At 37.4% G+C, this 17,095-nt stretch overlaps 1 protein-coding gene across 3 annotated transcripts in view; it reads left to right on the top strand.

The window, feature by feature from the left end:
• Window positions 1-16,093, top strand: part of Atg3 (autophagy related 3) — a 28,333-nt gene extending 12,240 nt beyond the window's left edge. Inside the window, exons 6-11 of one of the 3 annotated variants that reach the window (NM_134394.3) lie at window positions 3,563-3,612; window positions 6,781-6,862; window positions 11,009-11,199; window positions 11,900-12,027; window positions 14,368-14,436; window positions 15,825-16,093. In NM_134394.3, coding sequence (NP_599221.2) covers window positions 3,563-3,612; window positions 6,781-6,862; window positions 11,009-11,199; window positions 11,900-12,027; window positions 14,368-14,436; window positions 15,825-15,906 — 602 coding nt within the window. In that variant the 3' untranslated portion in view covers window positions 15,907-16,093. Of the gene's footprint in view, window positions 1-3,562; window positions 3,613-3,708; window positions 3,811-6,780; window positions 6,863-11,008; window positions 11,200-11,899; window positions 12,028-14,367; window positions 14,437-15,824 lie in introns of those variants that run through there. The other 2 variants (XM_039087948.2, XM_063270263.1) reach the window with 2 other exon arrangements.
• The last annotated feature ends 1,002 nt before the right edge of the window (window positions 16,094-17,095 follow it).

Raw genomic sequence — 17,095 nt, 5'->3', positions numbered from 1 at the left:
TGCATATGCGTTTGCTCGGAATCTCTTGTGCTAAAGCCCAGAGGAAGTGGTAGGTTCAGCATCATCTTAAAGCCATTCCATCAGTCCTTCTCCTATCTGTTTCACGTTGTTAGCCCCTCCCCCCTCCTTCAGAGACTTAAATGCTCTTCATTAGTTTTCTTGGGGCTGGAAGTTACAGGTAGCATGTGGGTAGTGAATTGCCTGTTAACTGTCTAGAATGATTATTTAAAGTGTGGTTTTCTCTGAAAAGCTGGAGAGATACTTTATTTTCTAGTTGTATTTTATTTTAGAAACACTATCCTAAACTTTGAACCCACATATAGAGTCATAATGCACAGAGCTAAGTAGGTGTTAGTATGCTTGGACTGGCAAAAGTCTACAAAAAGTTGTCTGCTAAAAAATGTTTACTTACAGATACAGAACAAGTAACATCAGTTTCCTCTGTGGAAAATAACAATAGTATTGTTTTTCAGTTTATTAAGTGCATATAGTAAATTCTGATCTTCATTAGAGATACTTAGAGGATTATAACTTTAATCTGTGTCTCGGGATGAGGCAGTACTCCCTCCTCCCACCTGAGGCCAGTTTCCCTTGCTTCACCTCATCCAGGTTTCACTGTTGCTTTTCCTCTTTTTTTTTTTCTTCCCCCCTTTTCTTTTTTTTGGAGCTGGGGACCAAACCCAGGGCCTTGCGCTTGCTAGGCAAGCGCTCTACCACTGAGCTAAATCCCCAACCCGCTTTTCCTCTTATTAGCCCTACATTAGTCAATCTTTAGAGATGCAGACCAGTAGGAGGTGTACAGGGTACTGCTGGAAGGGTGAGAATGACAGGGGAAGTGGAGGTTTCTGTCATGCTAGAGGAAAACCGTGGGGCATAGGAATGGATTTATTTATAGTTTTAGCTACACCTGGAAGAGAAAAGATCTCTTCCTTCTCTTCAGTGATGCTATGATTTTACAGAAAAGATGAAACAAAGTCCAGGAATTGATAAAATGTAGATTTAGCTGTGACGTGAATTGTCAGGCCCAAGTGAACACTTTCCCTCTCCCTCTATAGCCAGGACTTAAATGTCATTCTCTCCCAAGATAGGATCTCTTGTGGAAATTTTAATTCTCCAGTGCCCACCCTTTGAGGATCACTGCTGCACTGTGATATAAGTAGCTCTGTGTAAGGAGTTGGCTCATGTGACAGTTGAACTGTGCAGGGTGTGCCCCACAGGCTGGAGAGCTAAAGAGCAGTCGACACTGCAAGGCGGTTCTTGGCCTTCGTTTCCTTTTCTCTCCTTTACCTGATGGGATGCAATTTACCTTCCTTTTGAAGGACGATTTACTTTATTTAGTACTGTTTTTAATATTTATTCAAGCCTCTTAAAAGTACCTCCACTTACAACCTTTGGATTAGTTTTTGACCAGATAGCTGGCTATTCCAACACTAACCAGATTGACAGAATAAAGCATCACAAGTCTGGAGTGTGGCTGAATTTAGAAACATTTAAACTTTCTTTTGCTTTGTCAGGTATGCTATACTTTAAGAATATTTTAAAAATTATCTTTTTGACAATTTTATATATGTACATATGTCTAGTATACCTTGTTCATATCCTTGGCTACCCCTCACCTTTGTGTCCTTTTAAAAAATTTCTCATGTCCTTATTGATTTTTTTTTTTAAGATTTATTTTATTTAGGGGTACACTGTAGCTGTTTTCAGACCCACCAGAAGAGGACATCAGATCCCATTACAGATGGTTGTGAGCCACCCTGTGGTTGCTGGGAGTTGAAGTCAGGACCTCTAGAACAGTCAGTGCTCTTAACCACTGAGCCATCTCTGTAGCCTATATGGATGATGACTTAACAATATGTATGTCTGCATCATGTGCACACAGTAGAGTGCCTGGGGAGGCCAGAAGAAAGAGTATTGGATTTCCTAAAACAGGAGTTACAGATAGTTGTTATTTACTGTGTATGCTGGGAACCTAGCCTGGGTCCTCTGGAAGAGCAACCAGTGCACTTAACCTCTAAGCATCCCCTCCTTTGTTTTCTTTTTAAATGCTTTCACTGAGTTGAAGTAGTGTAGTCTACATGTGCGTGTGGGACCAACCACCAGAGCTTGGGCAACCCACCAGTGGTACCTGTATGCAAAACAAACACAAATCTCTCTCTCTCTGAGCAGCCACCAACGCCAGTGATACTCACCTGGGATGGAACTCATGAGCACCTTCCCCATCCGTGCTATTAGCTTGATTGGCTTTAATCTTATGTAGGTCTTGTGCAGATAACCAGAGAGGTGCTGTGAGTTCGTGAGTGCATTGTCCGTGTCATACCAGAATACAGCATCCCTCAGCACTCCTTCGCACCCACCAGCTTTTCCTTCCTTTCTACCACGTCTTCCCTGAAGTTCTCTGAGCCTCGGGGGTGTTGGTGAAGAGTCACACCCAGGGCTAAGAATCTAGTAGGCATTAGTCTCAGCCCTTTTGACCATCATGAATCTCTGCGTTACCACTTCCCATTGTAGAGAGAAACTCGTTCAGCCGATGCCTTGGGGTTGGGTTTAATGGGATGCTACTACATTATTATATTTTGACTGATACATTACTATATTTTGGCAGATTGATGAGGTTTCTTTTTATGTCCAGTAAATAATTTTGTATTTTTGGTTTGATTGACGAAGATTTGGGTTTTACTGTTTTGATTGATCATATCTATTATAGGATGATAGCCAAACTGCTATGGCATAAACTCATGTAGTGCTGGTCTTTGAAGTGTGCCATCTTCCGTTTGTGAAGGTGAGCTTATCATCCTTTGGTTTAGGAATGTTAAAGGCATGCCAATTTTAGGATAAGAAAATATGCTACATTTATTAGGAGTTAAATACATTTTGAATTTAGGACTTTAAATCTGTAGTAATATTGGTACTCCTATCTTACTGAGTTCCCCATCCTGGTTGAACTGTCCTTTTGAGAACTGATAGGTGCCTGGGATTGAAACATGTGGGCTATGGTGTGGTGCTGCTGCTTCTCTGATTACACCTTTCAGTGACGGGCTTTTGAGGATGGACCCCCTGAATACAGTGAGAAGAATCAACCAAGTCTGTCTGTCAACACCATGCTTCATAGGGGGAAATGTTACTCTTTTACAGACGGAGCTTGCAAGGATAAAATTAAAAATACTTGGTAAAGTAAAAGGTCTGTGTGGTATGGTCTTGCTACATTCAGATCACCAAGAGTTTTGAAGCAAAGAGTATATCATCATAACCAAAACCTAATTTTGATGCATGTCTAATTAAAGTGTAAATAGAAGTCATATAATCTCTTGAACATAGGGTGTGTTGTGATAAAAATTCAAATGAAGAATAGCAAATGGGCCAAGTCATGGTAGTATAGATAAATTTCTAAATTATATTTTTTTGAGGCACCTTTGGGGTTATTTGTAAAAGTTCATTTGTAAAGATTCTGTCAAGATATGTCTGCTTCAAAGTTGTGAGAATTTAAATAAATTGTTTATTCACATAAATAGGATGTTTGCAGCTTAATTTTAGTTAATTTTTTCTGCTGAATTTTAAACAGGTATTACAGGAATTACTGAAGCAGTTAAGGAGATTACACTGGAAAGCAAGGTATTGCTTATCATTTCTAAAGTCAGTGATCCTAGTTTTTGCCTATATACCAATTTTAAATTTTAAATTGTATTTCTTTTATTGGGTGTGTCTGCGGGATTATGTGTATCAAGGCAAGGATGGAGAAATCTGACAGACGGCTGTGGTTAGTTGGTTCTCTTGCTCCATCTTCTGGGACCAGCAGATAGAGTTACTGAGGTAATCAGGCTTGTAACTCTTAGGGATTATAAGAAAAGTGGCTGTTCAAGTACACTGAATGGTTAAAAGGAAAATTTGGGAGAGCTTACCTTTGCTGGTTAGCAGGTGCTAGTGCTATATTAATATTACATTTTGTAGTTTACTCTAACCAATTTTATTATTTTGTTTTTTAAATTGCTGGTGGTAACTTCTAAATTTCTGTTTTTAGAGGTTTCACTGTGTACTCTAATATCACAAAATGGTGACATTTTGAATAATCATTTAAGTTTGTGTGGATAAATGTAAGTGCGATTGGGTGAGGCGTTTGTGCTAGTTCATATGCATTTGGTTTAGGTTAGAGGGTTTAGATCTTTTCTCAGATTGATTGCATCTGCTTCACATTTTTTAAAGATTTATTTATTTATTTATTTAATATACAGCATTCTGCCTGCATATGTGACTACAGGCCAGAAGAGGGCACCAGATCGCACCACAGATGGTTGTGAGCCACCATGTGGTTGCTGGGAATTGAACTCAGGACCTCTGGAAGAGCAGTCAGTGCTCTTAACCACTGAGCCATCTCTCCAGCCCCTGCTTCACATTTTTATACGATTATTGAAATGCTATGAAAAAATACAGAATACTTGATGTTTTCTGTTTTTTTTTTTTTTAAGACAGGGTTTCTCTCTGTAGCCCTGGCTTTTTTGAAACTCACTAAGTAGACCAGGCTGGCCTCGAACTTGAGATCTACCTGCCTCTGGCTCCTGAGTGCTGGGATTAAAGCTGTGCTTCACCACTGCCCAGCTACTTTTCTTTTTTTAAAAAAGATTTATTTATTATGTGTACAGCATTCTACCTGCATGTGTGCCTGTCTGTAGTCCAGAAGAGGACACCATATGTCATTACAGATGGTTGTGGGACCATGTGTTTGCTGGGAATTGAACTCAGGACCTATGGAAGAGCAGTCAGTGCTCTTAACCTCTGAGCCATCTCTCCAGTCCTACTTTTCTTTTTTTTAACAAATAAAAATATGGATTGCTTTCTTAATTTCTATTTTATCCTTATATAGGGATCATATAAATGTTCTTTGTATTCTAGTTTTAGTATATGTGTTGCTATTTTTCCCCTCAATATCCCCCCGAACCCCCCATGTGTGTGTATGTTCTCAAATTTTTAATAGATCTCTCAGAACTCTCAGAGGTAGAATGTTTGGCTAGAACAACTATGTCCCCTGTTGCTTACATAAATTACTAACATAAGGCCCTTTTCGCATGTTTTAATAACTGTATCTTTTGGAATTTATTTCCTGGAATTTAAAGAATAAGAAAGTAAAATACCCTTTGTTATTTGGGAGTAATGGTTCATTGGCCTAGGAATTTGACCTTTTGTTTTTCTTTGTAATATTTGGAAGTATGACTGAGAAAAGATTTCACAAATCGTGTTGTTGTTTCAGAGCATGCTGCTTATTTTGTCTATTATTGTGTCTACTTCAGATTTGTAACTACAGATGGCAAAGTAATATGATTGGTGTTTTGTTTGTTCCTACTAGGAATTGAAGGTGGAGCCTATTGCCTCCAGGGCGCTAGGCCAGGGCTTTACTGCTGAGCTGCTTGTCCCTTCCTCTGTTGTGAGACAGCATTTTACTAGGTTTCCCATGTTGGCCGTAGCTCAGAGAAACTTGGTTTAATTATTTCTGCTATAGGTTTCCAGTAGCTGGAATTACCTGTTTTAAGTCAGCAGGCCTGCCTAAAAATTCTTTTAACGAATACAGTAATGATTATTTTGTTACTTAACTTTTTTGTTCTAAAAGAGGAAGTGGAGAACTAATTTTTTAAACTAGGTATATGGCTTCTGTGTTTTACTACAAATAGAATTTGCTTTTCTCTCTTTTTTGTAATTAAGTCTCTACAATATTTTCCATTTGAACTCAAGTGTTGTTCCTTTCTACCCTGTTGTGTCGATGTCAGATACACAGTGGAGAGTTCATTAACTTCCCCAAATCCTTCCTATCTTCTCTGGTTTACATCTTAAGTGTAGTAGAGATATATGTGATTTGTTTCTAGTGGCAAATAAGCCCTAAGTAGGCTCTCACTGGCATTATTCTTTCTTAGACATTATTATTAATAAGGTAAATGAAAATATAATCATTGTAAGTTCTTATAACTTTAGATTAATGCAGCTAGGATATTCTTAGTAAGTCAGAATACAATAAAGCTTTATCTTCATTTCAAATTACAAATGTTTTTGGCTTACAAATATATAGTTTTTCTCTAAGTTGTAAATAGGCAGGTTAACATAACTTTGAACTAGCTTTTTAATACCAGTGCACTGGTAGTTAACAGTAAAAGTACTGTTTGGGGCTTGTGAGATGATTCAGTGAGTGAAGGTGCTTACTGCCAGGTCTGATGACTTGAATTCAGTCCTCAGAACTCACATGGTGGGAGGAGAGAACCAGCTTCTAAAAATTTCCTCTGAACTCCATATATGTGTACACACACAAAATAAATGTTTTTAAAAAAGTATGTACTGGTGAGTGAGAGTTTGATTGGCAATGACTTAAATGGTCACCTAAGGTGACTTTGGAACCTATTGTAATACCCTCTGATGCTTCTCAATCACAGCATTAGCATGTTACTCCAGTGATCTGTTTGTGGGTTAGTCTTGTCATTGGTATGTGAGTTTCTAGGGAACATACATGTCTGATTAGATCACATTGATTTTTTCCTGTGGTTAGATACCATTGTGCTCAGTGTTCAGTGTGAAGGTTTATGAAGATGGCCACACTAATGCTGGAATTCACAGAAGAAGCATGGGTGCACAGGGAGAGGCTACTGATTCTGTGTCCTCATTCTATCACCAATGCCAAGAATAGGAGCATTTATAGGACAGGCTGTCTAATAAATACTGCTGATAAAAATTTCATGTTAAGTATGCTTAATATTGAACTAATGAGCATGAGCTTGCATAACTCAAGTGTAATTAATTTTAAAGGACAGTATAAAACTCCAAGACTGCTCAGTGCTGTGCGATGAAGAGGAGGAGGAAGAGGAAGGGGAAGCTGCAGACATGGAAGGTATTGCCAGTTTAGATTGCGTCAATTCTATTAGATTGTCCATTCTAGAGTATTTATGCTTCATGTGCACTAAGATTTCTTTTCTGTTGGCTTAACATTTAAGAGCCTTGTGAATATTTAGTTTATTTTAAACTTCATCAGGTTAGAATAAAACTTATTTTGATTTTACATCCTTCTATTTTAATTAGAAAGTGATTTTGACAGAATCATTTCTACTAGGATGATTAGTCATAAATCCCGAAGATTGCACTAAACAACATTTTGTTATACTGTCTTGGCTCAAAAATTCTCCTACCTCAGTCTTCTAAGTGTTAGGAGTGCAGTCCTGTGCTTTTAGACATGGAAAGATAGTAGTTTTTTCATTCTTTTGTTTTGTTTTTAAGCAGGACCTCCTTATGTAATTCAGTCTGGCCTGAGATTCACTGCCTCAGTGTTGTGAGTGCTGGGATTACAGGTGTGTGTCATGCATGGCTATGAGGGACTTAAAGTGTACATGATGTGGATGGTGCAGCTGTGCAGAATCCTTTTTTTCCTTCAGATTTTGAAATAACCTTAGTTACCAGATAAGAATCATCATCAACAAAACAACTCCCACATTTAATACTCAGGAAACATTACCACAGGATGGGTGGAAAGATTGTTAAGAGCCAAAGGATTAGGGAGTTTGCCATGAGACTGTGTCTTCAAATAGTGTCAGGACCTATATCCATTTAACAGCTCATCAGCATGACGACCCAAACAAGAGCTGAAAAAGGACAACAGTAGACATGCCAGGTGGGTGGAGGGAAGCTCAGGAGGCCTCAACCTACACAGGAACCACAGGCAGCTAAGGAGTGCTGAGAATGGGACAAGGAGTCTTCTCTGGGGAAGAGCACACCAATATCAAATTGTCTTGCAAACATATTTTATAAGTGACATTGTACAGACATAAGCAGTTTATGTTCTGATATTTATATTTGTTGCTGCATATAACAACCATTAATGAGAAAAGAGGCCATGGATTTGGAAGAGCAGGGAGGTGTTTTAATGAAACATGATTACGAAGGATGAAAACCAGCTGTTCTAACAGAATAACGCATCTCCATCAGCATGCTGTACGACAGAAGCAAGAGAAGACAGATCGATTGGGGTTCGGGTTTAAGAGCTTTCAGTTCATCGTTAGTGGGAAAAACATGGTGGAGTTGACCCTGTTGATATGAGGAACATTTGGCAAAATGGCTGTTTAAACAGAGCAGCTAAAACCAAAGGCTAAGTTATAGCCTTCAGAAACCCAGCCCCTCTGACTTGTTCCACAAGTCAGGCCGTACCTCCTAAAACAGTGCTGACAGAAGGGCAACACTCAAAACAGGAACCTCTATTGGAGGATGGTGCAGACTGAGCATAGCGGGGTACTAGAAGTCTTAATAAATATCTTTTTACATTTATTTATTCGGTGTGTGTGAGTGCTTTGCTTGCATGTGAGTGTGCCTCAGGCTCTTGAAGGGGAGTAGAAAAGGTTGTTGGATCTTAGCGTTGCCAATAACTGTGAGGCACCATGTAGATGTAGCAAACGAGGTCCTAGTCCTCTATGAGAACATCCAGTGCTCCAAACCATTGAGCTACCTCTCCAGCCCCTTCTGTTTCATTAATCTTTAATAGAAATGAAATCTCAGATAGTTTAAACTTGATAAAAGAATTGCTATGCCATGTAATGACCTCCTTGTTAAAGACCATCTTACTGTACTTAGTGTCTTTATTGTTTCATTGTGTTAGCACACCCTCTTATTTTTTTCTCCCTTTATTTTTGTGACTGGGTTTTCATCCTTAACTTTTATGTCTTCCATCGGGCCTTTTATTCTCTTGCATAGCTGTTAAATACTACTGCATCATTGTTAGCCTCCATCCCTCAGATTTTTTTAAAAATGGATGTGTTGAGATACCATTTAGGGTTGGAGATGAAACAGACATGATCTTTTGGAATTCTTGTTTAACTAGATAAAAATACAGAAAATGATAAAATGAAATATATATTGTGTTGGATTGTTTTCAGTGTTAAGAGAGAAAGATGAGGTAAGAGAATAAGATATCTTGGAGTACTATTTCTATATTTTGCTGTTAGTCAAGAAATATACTTTGAGAATATATCTGCAATGAAGGGAGTAAACACGCTGTTTATGTTGGAGTATACTACAAAGGTCCTGAGGTGGGAACGTGTGACTTTTATAAAGTATTCCAGAGCTAGAGAAGAATAAGATAGTGAGAGTGGAGTCAGGCAAGTGACTGGGAGCCAGAGGTATGGTGTCCTAACTAGAGAGGAGAAGCCACTGAAGCAGTTTTCTAAGTAAAACGAGGAGTTTAACATTTGAACAGAATCACTGTGACTGTAAAATTTGGGGTTGTGTTAGTCAAAGTTCTTTAGAGTAACAGAACTTATAGAAGGAGTCTATAAAGGGCATGTATTAGAATAACTCACAGGCTGGTTCAGCTAATACAACAATGGCTGTGTATGAACAAAAGGTCCAAGAATCTAGTAGTTGTTGAGTCCATGAGGACACGTGTCTCATCTAATCTTTGGTGTATACCAGAACCTTGGGAGAAGTAGGCTCTAATGCCAGTAAAGGAATGGACTTGCTACTAAGGGTGAGAGCAAGCAGGCAAAAAGGAGTGTCCTTCTTCCTTGTCCTTTATACAGACTGCCCAGATTAAAGGTGCATCTTCTCACCTCAAAGATCTGTATTAGAAGTGGATCTTCCCTGTCAAATAATAAGAAAAATATCTCTCAAAGGTGTGTCTAAACATTTCAGTTTTACTTAAGTTCATATTTAATCAAGTTGACAACCAAGAATTAAATTATAGTGAGAGGAAAAAGAAAATAGGGAACTCTTTTTTATAACATAGACTAAATAAAAAAAAATACAGAATAATAGTAGCTTGGGCTAGGATGATAATATTGATAGCAGTGAGAAACAGAATTGTGAAAATATTTTGAGGATAGGACGAAAGCAATATGCTGGGTTAGATGTGAAGTGTGAAAGGCAGGGTAGACAAATGTGATCTGAATGTCTGGAGAAATGCCAATGACTGAGAGGAAAGGAGTCAGGTCACTTTTAGATATATGATTTGTAATTCCCATTCGTCATCCAGTGTTGTTGCAAAATCAAGTCTGGGTCCATGTTATACACCCTAACCTTAACCCTAACCCTAACCCTAATGATTTTTTGGGAAAAAAAATCACTGAATCTGATGAGTTTGTTTTTAATGGCAGCATGTTAGAGAAGACAAAGTCCCAGGCCTGAAATCTTTCCTATTTCTGTTGCTAAAGTATTAAAAGTACAGTAAAAAAGAAAGTGCAATAAAAGAAGCAGAGTAGAAAATACCGAGGAAACAGCAGCATCAGGAAAGTTAGGAGAAAGGCAATAAAATATAATGTGAAAGTCAAGGAAAGTGTTTCAGAGTGTTTCAGTGTGCAGGAATAAGTTACATTGGTTTATTAGTTGCCTCTGAGTCCACAAAGGTGGAAACTAGTAATATAGGCTTGGGACTACTGAAACAGAAGCCACTTCTAACTTTAAAGAACACATTGCAGGTGGCCAGCTATGCTTGTTACCTTATAACACAACTTCAGAGGCCTTAGTACCTGCCATCTACTGTCTTGAAAATATTAAATGTGAAATTCCAGAAAAGCGACAGTTTTAAGTTTTGAATTGCATGTTTCTGAGTAAAACAGTGACATTTTATACTGTGCAGTATCTTTCATCCATGATACACAAGTGATCCCTTTGTCCATCATATCTGTGCTGCATGCTATGTGGTGCCCATTTGTAAGCATCTCAGTTATATCATGGCCATTGTCATGGTGTTGCAGTGCTTGTGCTCCAATAGGCTTATTCTTCTTAACAATGGTCTCAAAGGGTCCTTCATGACAGTTGGGTATGTCTGAGAGAATCTGGAAAGTACTTTAAGTGGGAAGGTGAAAGCCCATGATTTGATAAGAATAAAAAAACTTATACCGAGGTTGTAAGTTCTATGGTGAGAACAACTGTTTATTACATATCAAGAAGAAAAGAGACCATGCTACTTTGCTGGTAATATATCAAACTAAAAAGATTAAAGTCTTAAAACGTTAAGTTCAACTCAGTGAACTTTTCTTTTTCTTTTTTATATAAGAATATGAAGAGAGTGGATTGTTGGAAACAGATGAGGCTACCCTAGACACCAGAAGAATAGTGGAAGCTTGTAAAGCTAAAGCTGATGCTGGGGGTGAAGACGCCATTCTGCAAACAAGAACCTATGACCTGTACATCACTTACGACAAGTACTACCAGACGCCACGGCTCTGGCTGTTTGGCTATGATGAGGTACAGTAGAAAGAAAGAGAAAGTAAATACTTTAAATTGGTGCATTTAATTCAATTTCTTTATTTGATCCATGAGTATATATGGTCTTTTAAATTTATGTAGTAATTTTTTACAGTTTTATTATTATTGATCTTGATTCACAATTAGAATAAACTATTCAGTGTGACAGTGCTAAGTATTAAATAAAAATAATATGTTATATACTGACTCCTGAGTCTTTTTAAGTTTATTGCTTCAAAATTCGAGATGTTGAACTTTGCATAATTCCTTTTATTTTGTCAGGATACATCTGTGGAGTATGTAAACATTTACAAACCAATTATGTCATTATATTCCCTTACAAATTTTTATTCTAATATTGGATTAGAGAATAATTGAAGTAAGATCAACTCATTTAACTTGTGCCATTTTATGACTTGTTAGAAGGAAACAAAAAATGAAGTGGGCATAAGGGATAAATTCTTAAAATTTAAAACTGTTTGGCATCTATAAACTTATCTATTTGTGGCATCTTTTCAACATTAACGATGGCTCCTATTACATAGCCCGAGTGTTCAGAATCCTTTCTCAAACAACCTGGTCATTGTAAATAATTTGAAATTGTAAATTACAAGTGATAGTAGACAGTTGATATTTATAAATAGATGTAGACTACAAGCTTCGATAGTTGTTTCACATGCTTGGTTTTTTATGCTTTCAGCAACGGCAGCCTTTAACAGTTGAGCACATGTATGAAGACATCAGTCAAGATCATGTGAAGAAAACAGTGACCATTGAAAACCATCCTCACCTCCCACCACCTCCTATGTGTTCAGTTCACCCCTGCAGGTCTGGGTGTATACGTGTATGGGGAAAGAGAATGTGTGTTTTGTTCATGTGTGTCAACTTCATTAGTTCATTATTTGGGGACGTGTAAACATTAGTAACAAAATTTTACTTTATTAGCAAAACTCTCTTTCATCTTTAGAAATGTTCTTTTGCTTAGTTAAATATCCAAGAGAAAGGACGGTGTTACTGATTTATTTTAAATGTAGTACTAAGGATTTTGTTTCGGTTTTCTGTGTTTAGTTATAGATTAGATCTCTCGATCATTCTCATTTTATCAGTAGCTTAGGCAGCTTGTTGTAAACTCAGCACTCATCCTTTAGCCATGGGGTACAGTGTTGCGGGTGCCTCATTACGTGAATGTGGAGTGTAGGTCTTGCTTTAGGAAGTCTTTCTTTAGCCTTCCCAAGGCAACTGATTGCGAGCTTTGGCATTCTCTGTCAGTGTGTTTTCCTGAGTCCAAGTATAGTCAAGCTGAACCAAGGTACATGATTTGTCTCAAATGTTCTTTATAGAAAAGCAATATGCTGCTTGTTTCTTTGGATTAGTAATTTATAACAAGTAATATTCATGATACTGAGAATGATGATAATCTATTGAAAAATTTGATGAGAATTTTTCAAAAAAAAATTTGTTTAGGTGAGCATGGTGGGTTACCCTTATAATCGCAACATTCTTACTTGGGAGACTGAGGCAGGATTGCAAATTCTAGCCCATTTTGGGTTGCACAGTGTGTACCAAAGCTAAAAACTGTTGGTGTCCTTTTCTTTTATGCAACCTTTTTATTTGCTGAACTTTTTACCCAAGAGAAAGCCGGCTTCCACTTTTCAGCTTATTTATGCCAAGAATTTTAATATTGCTGTAAAGCAATTCATTAGGAATTCATTGTTACTTCTTGTTTCTTCTCCTGTTCTCCATTTATATGACCCATGCACAAGACTTGGGCTAAGTGCATATAGGTAGATTTACTCTGCCTTCCCCTTCTCTGTAGTGAGAACAGCCTATAGTATGGCCTGCTGTTAATTTTAATTTATCTAAAGCTGATCATTTTTTGAGATTCAATCTGTTTTATCAGTTTCAAATTTTAATAGGTTCTGATTGAGTGGAATATGTATCTGTGGCATAAGTTTACTTTATTGAGAAGAAGGGATTTGTATCTGATAATTACATTAAACATTTTAATAAAACAAATGATTATTATATGAAATAGAATGAGATAAGATATAAAAATTTGAGGCCCTATAGAAGAAATGGGGACATTTTTAGGACTGCCTTGGACTGCAAGTTTCCTGAGGATCTTCCTCTGTGTAAAGGACTGTGTATAAGAACTGAAATAGTGGGGTTGGGGATTTAGCTCAGTGGTAGAGCGCTTGCCTAGCAGGAGCAAGGCCCTAGCAAGGCCCTGGGTTCGGTCCCCAGCTCCGAAAAAAAAAAAAAAAAAAAAAAAAAAGAAAAAAAGAACTGAAATAGCATTGTAGGAACTAGGTAATGTATGAAGAGCTGTTTGTTTTGTATATTGCTTTTCCCCCCTGTAGTTGATGCCACTCAATTTGCACTGTTGGAGAGACTTGACTTATTATGTATATATCTGTGCATAGGACAGAACCTTGAGATAGTACTGTCTTCATGTAAACCCAGAGTCTTCTTTTAAGTAGAACCAAATAAATAATACTCACTAATGCAGAGGGGAAATATAAACTTGGCTCTGATTCTTAGCTTTTCTTGAGCTTTCAGCTATCGATTTTTCCTAAGCTAAATAAATATTTAAACATTTAAGGGCTGGCACAATGGCTTATTGGTAAAAGCTCTTACTTCATGATGCTGGAATCCACTAGGGAAGGAGAGAATGAAGTCCTGAAAATTGTCCAATGACCTCACAGTTCATGGTGTGCATATATCTATACACACACACACACACACACACACACACACACACACACACACACACACACACACACTTTAACAATAACATGTAAAATTACGAGATTATGGAGGGTCTCATAGCTTTTTTCTTTCTGTTTTGTATTTGCATACCCTGTTATGTTTCCAGAGCAAACAGCCCTGGCTTCACATTTACCATTTGGCAGGGTTTTCCCTTGGGTTTTCTACCTCTGTTATCAGAAAGCTAGCTGATGCTATTGAGTCTGTGGTGATGATTATAACTTTTAGAAATCCCTTCAAATGAAAGTGTTTTCAGGGCTCAGCAATTTACAGAGTATTTTATAGTTTAATTATATTAAAAATTAACTTGAGGAATTACAGAAGGCTTTTTTAAAATTTTGTATAAATACAAAATTTTGCTCAAATTGCTCCATGCTAATAAGATTTGTTGTTTGCTTTCAGGCATGCTGAAGTGATGAAGAAAATTATTGAGACCGTTGCAGAAGGCGGGGGAGAGCTTGGTGTTCATATGTATCCTTACGTGTATATGTGTCAGGGAAAATGGCTCCTACAAATGTTTTTGTTGTTGTTGTTCATTTTGGAAATTTAGTGTAACTTTCATAGCAACCTGTAGTTTATTTTAGCTCCTCATGTATGGAAGTTCTTGTGAAAATTTAATTTTCTCTGGGATGTGTTATATACTATGAAAAGTAGGCCACATACCACACACTCATCGGTTATACTCCATTTGTGTGTGTGTGTGTGTGTGTGTGTGTGTGTGCCCATGTGCCAGTGAACTCTACCTTGTTAAAGAGGTAATGTTAGCACAATGTGTTCTCATCAGGTGATGGTAAAATTAAGGTTGTATCAACCTTAGCCCACCCTGAAGCAAGGAATTCAAGCTAAACAGGTTAATTAAAAGTAAAGAACAAATGTAAACTTTTCTCCTGTGGAAAAATAATCTTTTGGCTTTTTTGCTAAGTCTCTGGGTGGACAGGAAGCACAAATGAGTATTAATGTCCAAGCAATTTGTCACATCTATGCAAGATGCGTTCTTCAGAGTACTCACAGAGAGTGATGACATGGCAAGTAAACTGAATTAATTTGGACATAGGTTTGTGTTGAATTTGGTAGTTAATACCATTTATTGAGAGAGAGAGGGGTTACTCATACCTTAAATGTATGATAACCTGAGAATTGTTAATAAAACATGTTCTGCAGGGGAACTTTGGGTTGATTTATAACGGAAACAACCAAGTTTTTTCAGTCCAATAAGATTTATTTCTGGAATGTTGATGTACATTAACTTTCACATTTGCCTCTATGCTGAAGGCTGGAGCAGCTCGGAATACTATAGGTGACTCATAATAGTTTTCCTATTGAAAGCTAAGTAAGCTTGCAATGTTTCTAGATACAATAAAAGAAAGTTCCACCATTTATGAAATGGAAATGGTACAGTACAGCCCATTCTATGGTTTGTTATATGCCTCCTTATGAATTCAGAATCCCTTATGAAGTGTTTGCATCTGATCTGTTTTTCATTTGCTACAGTGTTTGCATATTTGTTTCATTTTAACTTCATATAAATTCTAGAAAATTTGTAAGCAGTAAAGGAGCAAAGTAAACGAATGAGTTTTATACGTATTTGAATGCATTAAAGACAGCATTGCCTTATAAATATTGTAGTAATTCAACATATCTGAACTTCTCATTAAGAAATTTCAAATTCAAATATTGGAGCAGATAGCCAGTCAGTTGTAGAGCACCTCTTTTAAGCAGATAAAGATTTGCTTATCTAGGCAACTTAATAGATTCAATATAAGATTTTATCGTATTTTTATAAATTAATAAAACTGATAATTATGGACTTAGAACAATACTATCTACAAATCTTATTTTCCTTAGCTAAAGACATTCAGGTATCTTTTAATTTTTTTGAAATTTGTTCAAGCTGTCATTCCAACAATAGAATATGACTACACAAGACACTTCACAATGTAGTGGAGAGGATATAGAGTCTATCCTAATTACTGCTTCTGATTTTTAAAGAATTAATACATAGATGTGACCATTGACCATATTTACCAATAAGAATAATTTCTCTAATAATGGGACTGATATGTTTATGCATTAAATAAAAACTTTCTGCTACCAGCCTTATTTGTTTAATAAAATGTGTGTGAAGAAATGTTTTCATTTCCTATCAGAAGGTTATAGTAGGGCTTCCCCGTCAGAGGATGATTGCAGAGTCAGGATGCTGTTGAACATCTACCAGTGTCAGAACTAGCTCTAGAAAGTATTCCGTGCTAGGCTGTGTGCCTTCCTTTCCTCCCTACTGCATTCCCTGCCTTGTCCCACACCTGCTCTGTGCTTGTAGTTCCCGTTTCTCAAGTGCTAACTGTATGCCAAGAAACATTACTTGTTTCCTGATTTATTGGCATCATCCAGATTTCTTTCTAATTAAGGCTGTTAGAGATAATTTTCTTAACATAACTGCCAGTAGAATAGTGGGATTTGAAGGGGAATCTTTAGTTGTATTGTGTCAGTTTATAAATCTGGGCTTGGGTGTTTAAAAAGCAGATTTTTCTGACACAACATACTCTAAGCTGTGGAGAAGAATCCAGCTCCTTGGTTTTGTTTTTTGGTTTGTTTTTAACCTTTGCCTTAAATCCCTGCATTGCACTCAGTCTCCATCTTAGTTTGTTAAGCGTAGTGTCTTGTCTTGTCTTCCATTTTGTTTACATTATCTAAGAATATCCCTCTAACTTTAAAAGCTTTCGAAAGTGCTACGCACCCATGCCATGTATTGTGATTTGACCTCCCCTCCATACCTCCCTTTAGTTCCCCACCCTTCTTCCAGGACCCTTTGTGTACATGCCATATTTGAATAGATGTAGGCCAACTTCTGGGGCATGGGCATCCCGCTAATTGGCCATAAGAAAGTGACCCTCCCTCATCAGCCAGTAACTGAGCAGTTCTGCTGAAAGGAGTGAGGCCATAACAGCCCTTCCCTAGCCTCTTCCAAGTTTCCACTGACTTGACCTTGTGCCAGTTTTGTGTAAGCAAACATAGAAATTACGAGGTGGTAATGTGGGGCATCAGCCATGTCATGTCGAAAAGATAGCACTTCACAGCTCTTGCAGGTTTTAACGTTCTTTTCTGCCATTCTTCCATGATGTTTCTTGAACCT

Source organism: Rattus norvegicus, chromosome 11 (genome assembly GCF_036323735.1).
Source record: "Rattus norvegicus strain BN/NHsdMcwi chromosome 11, GRCr8, whole genome shotgun sequence".
Lineage (NCBI taxonomy): Eukaryota > Metazoa > Chordata > Mammalia > Rodentia > Muridae > Rattus > Rattus norvegicus.
Note: the sequence above shows the minus strand (reverse complement) of the source record. Positions and strands in the feature narration are given on the sequence as shown.